The sequence below is a fragment of the Hypomesus nipponensis genome, chromosome 27, assembly GCF_054491055.1.
Source record: "Hypomesus nipponensis isolate SF chromosome 27, ASM5449105v1, whole genome shotgun sequence".
In the NCBI taxonomy this organism is placed as follows: Eukaryota; Metazoa; Chordata; class Actinopteri; order Osmeriformes; family Osmeridae; genus Hypomesus; species Hypomesus nipponensis.
This window is the reverse complement of record NC_140387.1, coordinates 5,806,124-5,812,500: the sequence shown is the minus strand read 5'-3', so window position 1 is coordinate 5,812,500 and position 6,377 is coordinate 5,806,124. Positions and strand designations below refer to the sequence as shown.

The 6,377-nt window shown below is 49.9% G+C and overlaps 1 protein-coding gene across 3 annotated transcripts in view; it reads left to right on the top strand.

Annotated features, from left to right (window-relative positions):
- Window positions 1-5,953, top strand: part of sez6l (seizure related 6 homolog (mouse)-like) — a 20,143-nt gene extending 14,190 nt beyond the window's left edge. Inside the window, exons 10-17 of one of the 3 annotated variants that reach the window (XM_084694005.1) lie at window positions 1-52; window positions 1,281-1,475; window positions 1,991-2,182; window positions 3,059-3,253; window positions 3,442-3,477; window positions 4,163-4,277; window positions 4,368-4,473; window positions 4,737-5,953. The exon at window positions 1-52 is cut by the window's left edge and continues 145 nt beyond it. In XM_084694005.1, the coding sequence (XP_084550131.1) occupies window positions 1-52; window positions 1,281-1,475; window positions 1,991-2,182; window positions 3,059-3,253; window positions 3,442-3,477; window positions 4,163-4,277; window positions 4,368-4,473; window positions 4,737-4,769 (924 nt within the window). In that variant the 3' untranslated portion in view covers window positions 4,770-5,953. The remainder of the gene's footprint in view (window positions 53-1,280; window positions 1,476-1,990; window positions 2,183-3,058; window positions 3,254-3,441; window positions 3,478-4,162; window positions 4,278-4,367; window positions 4,474-4,736) is intronic. The other 2 variants (XM_084694006.1, XM_084694007.1) reach the window with 2 other exon arrangements.
- The last annotated feature ends 424 nt before the right edge of the window (window positions 5,954-6,377 follow it).

Here is a 6,377-nt window from a genome sequence, read left to right as displayed (position 1 = left end):
CCCGCCGGCCTGGTCTTTGGCAAGGGGGAAGGCTTTATCATCAACTACATGGGTAAAGATGGAGATGGAGGGAAGGAGGGCGTAATTGACTAAGAAGGATAGGAGGAGGTGTAAAGACAGGGAAGGAAAATTGAGATTTTCTCTTTTTCATTTGCTCCCCCTCCTTTTTCACACTTTGCACCTTCTTTTCTCCCCGACAACTTACTCTCCCCTTCCTCCCTCTCTCCTCGTCATTCCCTCTGTCTCTCTCCATCTCTCTCTCTCGCTCTCTTTCTCTCTCGCTCTCATTTCTTTGTTTCATTTTCCTCTTCTCTCTTCTCTGCCCCTATTCCATCACATCTCATTTGGTTCATGATTCCGCAAAAGCCCTCACACACACACGTACACATACACACACGTGCACACAACCCCACCAAAGTACATTTCCTTCTTCTCTCCTTCTCATGCACACAGACACTCATGCCGTATGTTAATTGTAAATTCCCAGAAAGGGAATTCAGACAGACACTGGATGAACGACCTCACCCTGCAGCTTTTTCTTTCATCGTGTGTGTGTGTGTGTGTGTAGTGCGTGCGTGCGTGTGTGTGTGTGTGTGTGTGTAGTGCGTGCGTGTGTGTGTGTGTGGAATAAATTACCTACTTACATTCAAAACCTACTCAGCTTCTATGCAGGTAGAGAAGCCAATCAATAGAGGATGAATAATTGATCCTAAAGCCTGACTTACAACCCCCTGTGGTCCTGTTACACTGCGGTGGCCTGGTGTACTGTATGTGATCAATCAGACACACACACACACACACGCCACACACACTCCCGTCTCCGTCCCAGCAGGAGGAAGAACATGGATTCATATATTGTCTTAGCTCGTGTAATTATCCTCGATATTGTATGATGGATTAGCTCCATTCATATGCAAGGCCAGTCTCCATCTGCCGCGCTGCAATCCCATTAAGACAGAGATTGGGCTTTAGAGGTCAGGCTGGGGGTGGTGTATTAGCGTGTGTCGTGGCTGTATGTTTGGAGGGGGTGGGGGTGGGGGGTGGGGGACAAGTTAGCAGAGAAGGTTTTTTCTTTGCTTTTTTTAAGGGGGTAAACTCGAAAAATCACAATAAAAACTAGAAGACGTGATCTAAAGATCCGATCCGCCCTCTCTCTCCCCCCCCCTCTCCCCCCTCTCTCTCTCCCTCTCTCTCTCTCCCCCCTCTCTCTCTCTCCCTCTCTCTCTCTCTCTCTCTCTCTCTCTCTATCTCTCTCTCTCTCTCCCCGTCGTCACACGCAGAGGTGTCCCGCAACGACTCGTGCCCCGACCTGCCCGAGATCCAGAACGGCTGGAAGACCACGTCGCACGCCGCCCTGGTGCGCGGCGCCCGCATCACCTACCAGTGCGACCCCGGGTACGACCTGGTGGGCAGGGAGACGCTGGCGTGCCAGCTGGACCTCTCCTGGAGCACGCAACCCCCGTTCTGCGAGAAAAGTGAGCGTTGCTTTGGCGTACCGAGGTTAGGATCGGGGGGGGGGGTGGGGGGATTGGAGCTGAATCTGCGGTCGAAATACACGACCAGCGAGGCATACCCGTACCATCAGAATCGGAAGAATCAGAAGGGATTGTATTCGCCATGAATGTTTGCACAAACAAGGAATTTACTTTGGCAGAGAGGTGCGTACATTAAACATATAGGAATATTGAAACTTAAATATGTGGACTAACTATACAAAAGGAGCAAACTCTAGCTAATACTAAGGGGGGTCTAGCTAATACAAAGGGGAATAAAAAAAAAATTATATATAAGTAGCCATAATTTACAATCTAACCAAAAAAATGTATGATGAATATGTTTCATGTGCGCATGCTTGTACGGATGTTTTTCTTCTTTAATACGCTGTCCTCTCTTGCTTCCTGTCTCTCTTGCTTCCTGTCTCTTGCTTCCTGTCTCTCTTGCTTCCTGTCTCTCTTGCTTCCTGTCTCTCTTGCTTCCTGTCTCTCTGCAGTAATGTACTGCTCAGACCCCGGCCACGTGGAGCACTCTACCCGCTCCCTGTCCGACCCCAAACTCCTGGTGGGGACCACCATTCAGTACAGCTGCATTCCCGGCTACGTCCTGCAGGGCGGCGCCACCCTCACCTGCTACGGCAGGGAGCCGGGTACCCCCGTGTGGACGTCCAAGCTGCCCCACTGTGCTTGTGAGTGTTCCCATTCCGTTGTGTTTCTCCAACGCCTGTGAGCGGGGTATCCAAGCCGAGGCCGTCTTTGCTTGTACGACGGTTATATTGATCCTGTTCGGGGACGGCCTTGTTTCCGATGGGAGGCTCTTGTTCAGAGGGGACTTGCTGTGGGACTGAATGGACCGTCGCTTGCGCTCTCGTGGAAGATGACCGGCAGGTTTTTCTTCCTGTTTCATGCTGCTGTGTAGTCTGACTGAGACGAGTGGGCCAACTTGATGTTTTCTGGCGAACAGGACTTAACAGTGACTGACACTGTCTTTGTTCTTCTTACACTGCTCCCATTGTGTGTGTGTTTGTGTGCGTGCGTGTCTGTGCATCTGTGTGCGCGTGCGAATCCCTCAAAGGGTTATGTTAATGTCTCGGTGCAGCGTTTGACATGCTAATGATATGCAAATGCAGCATGCCAATCAGCCCTCGGCCACCTGGAAATGGGGGCGGAGATTACCCATGAGTCACGGCACCTCAGCCTGAGCCCGTCAGGGCTGTCAGGGAGGCTCTGACTCAAACCTTGCGATCCTCCTCCCTCCAGAAACCCCGACAAACCCATCGACAACAGGCCCTCTCTGCAGATATCGCACACACACTGACACCCGCATCAAAGTCACCTCTTCGTACTTCAAAGGAATCTCAGCCAATCAAAGACGCTCCCCCACCCACCCCCCCACCCCCAATTCACCTTGCACAGAAACTAGCTTTTTTTGTTGTTGATGACAGATGCTTAATTCTGACTCTCTCTCTCTCTTTTTCTCTCTCTTTTTCTCTCTCTCTCTCTCTCTCTCTCTCTCTCTCTCTCTCTGTTAATCTCTCTCCCTATGTCTCTCTCTCTCTCCCCAGCGGAGGACTCAGTCTCCTGTGAGAACCCCGGTCTCCCGGACAACGGTTACCAGATTCTGTCCAAGCGGCTGTACCTGCCCGGCGAGTCGCTCACCTTCGTCTGTTACAAAGGTTACGAGCTCATCGGCGAGGTTGCCATCAAATGCATCGCGGGAAACCCCTCCTACTGGAGCGGCCCACTGCCTCTCTGCAGCGGTGAGGCCTGTGCTGACCCCTCTCCCCTGCATGGAATGGAATAGCCCTTTCGGGCCTCTTAAGTGAACAGAATGTCCACATGCATGCGACAAAATGGAGTCCTTGGTAACTGTTGTTAACTGTGACTCTGGTTTTATATTCTGCCTTTGAATGTGAAATGCACTGATTGACGCGGTGATGTCTTGCAGCCACCCATGACTGCTTTGGCAACCATGCTCTGGAAGGTGAGTGTGCGTGAAAGCGCTGGCTGACAGCTAAACGGCCCGGTTTCCCCCCCAGGCTAGGATGCATGATGCCTGCATGGTTGTCTGGGTGGTCTATGGTCTGATCTGTGTTGTGCTGTCGGTCCACACTCTGGATTCTTGTCTGTCTGTGATCTGTCGTCGCATTGGCGTGAGTGTTGGTGTGGTGTCGACATCCTGTGTGGGTCAGATACCGATTTCAGTGTCCTCGCTGCCGTGTTTGTGTGAGGCCCTTTCATAGGACTGATGTCAGCGTGACTATGACCTTCATGTCCAACTGTTGCTCTTCTTCCCCTCTGTCTACCATCTCTGCATCCCCCTCCGCCCTCCTCTCCCCTCTCTCTCTCTCTCTCTCTCTCTCTCTCTCTCTCTCTCTCTCTGTCTCTCTCTGTCTCTCTCCCTCCCTCCCTCTCTCTCTCTATCTCTCTATATATATATATATCTATCTCTCTCTATATCTCTCTATCTCTCTATATCTATCTATCTCTCTCTTTATATGTATCTATCTCTCTCTCTCTATCTCTCTATATCTATCTATCTATTTCTCTCTATCTCTCTCTCTATCTCTCTCTCTATTTCTCTCTCTCTATATCTATCTATCTCTCTATATCTATCTATCTATCTATCTCTCTCTATACATATATATCTATCTCTCTCTCTCTCCTAGTTGCGGAGGTGGAGGCGGGCTCACGGCTGGACGGGGGAAACATGGCGCTGGCTATCTTCATCTTGGTGCTCCTGCTCTCCGTGCTGCTGGGAGGGGCCTACGTCTATGTCACGAGGTAGAGCCCAGATGCAACCGGAGACACCGATCCTCTCACCGATGCCCAGTCACTTTATGATTCGCTTTCTTTCCTCCTTCTGTCCACCAGGTGTCGCTATCACTCCAACCTGAGGTTACCACTGATATACCCCCACCCCTACAGTCAGATCACTGTGGAGACCGAGTTTGACAATCCTCTCTACGAGACAGGAGGGGTGAGCGGAAGAGATGCACGCACGCACACACACATGCACACACACACTGACACCCAGTGTACACGCTCAAGGCACAGAATACACACCAGCCCGAGACCGGTGCCACTAACGCCAAAACACACCATGGACTTACGGTTACAATCGTTAGCTGCCAACGCTACCTCAAAGCTACACCCCACTAGTGTACTCTGATTTGGAAAGTCGCGTAACACAATCTCCCTCTCTGTTTGTCCCCTTCTCTGCCTCCCCCCTGACGCATACAGCAAGACACTCGGGAATATGAGGTGTCGATATGAGCAGCTCCAACACGTCTACTGGCACCCTCAGACCCAGCCTGTCCCTGAACACGACTCCACTCTCCCCTCCTCTTCATCTCCTCCTCCATCCCGCCCGCACCAGGAGGAAGTGATGTAAATAGAGACTGACTAAGCCCCGCCCCCCCTTCGACCGTGACACAGTGACCTTGTCCTGTCCTCTGACCGCCTGGAGAACGCCCGGAACGGCTCGAGGAGGTGAAGAGACGGCGAGGACGTGAAGATGGAGGAGGAGAGAACGTGGGAGGAGGAAAACGGTTGAATCGAAACGAGAGAAAGGGAAAGGGGATGTGATGAGGTGGTGGTCTAGGATATAGCTGCAGAGGAGGGAGAAAGGTCTAGAAAGGACGGGTCAAGGAAATCAGGCCTGTGGGCTTTGGGAGAAAAAAAAGACTTGTGACAGGTTGCGTCAAATTACCCATGTTTGTGCCCTTTAGCGAACAAATACAGATGAATAAAGGTTAAAGTGAGGTCAGGAGAGAAGAGGGATAGAGACGGGTAGATATAATCAGATGTAACTTGCACTGGGAGACGACTACTATCCGATTGTTGGTATGAATGGACACTCCCAATGAGAAATACACAGATCAAGACACAGATCTCAGAGTCTGTCAAGTTCAAGTGTTTTTACATCCCACGCTCTCCCAGTCCCAAAACAGTAGAAATAGCAACTAACCTCGGAGCGAAAGCTATGCCTCAGTGACTTAATTCGACTCGGCGTACATCTGAAACGGAATGTGAGGAGTCTGGCTCGTCCTGTTTGTGCCCCTCATCCACCCGCCTGTAGGTTTTGTACTGGCCGTTTGTAGTGTTGGTTTTACTGTAGTTTTAAAGGGTACTCAAATCAATGGCTTGGCTTCTGCAAGCCTGGCCGCAGCACTTCCTGTTTCCCTGGATGGATTAGCGAATGAGGAATGTAAACAAGGTCGGAACCACACTCTGATTGGACGGGGGGAAATAGCTGCAGGGCTGCAGACCTTGCTCTCCTGATTTGAATATGTAGCCGTAGTAACTGACCTTTCCAGTGCAAGCGCGACCAACCTACCATAAAAACAGAGGAGACCAGATGATGTATTTATTTTAATGTATACAGTATGTGATGTTTTATGCAGATTGATTAATGTACATTTTCATTTTGAGAAAATAAAAAAAATCTGTGTCACTGATTTCCCTAAATAAATGGTAAAAACTAAAATTTAAAAAAAGTATAATAGACTTAAAAACAAAAAGGTTTGTGTCTGTCATGATTTGTCTTGCTGTAGAACACTAGCACAAGTAACTCAACAGCTAACCCGTAAAGGCACTGGTTAGGGACTTGTACGGTGACCATGTTTACATTTAGTCATTTAGCAGACGCTCTTATCCAGCGCGACTTACTGTAAGTACAGGGACATTCCCCCCGAGGCAAGTAGGGTGAAGTGTTTTGCCCAAGGACACAATGTCATTTGGCACCGCAGGGAATCGATCCGGCAACCTTTCTGATTACTAGACTGACTCCCTCACCGCTCAGCCATCTGAATGTTTAGAAACATGATGTGGCAGTCGAAGAGAACATTGTGCTGAAAAAACGTTAAATTGACATGCTAAACA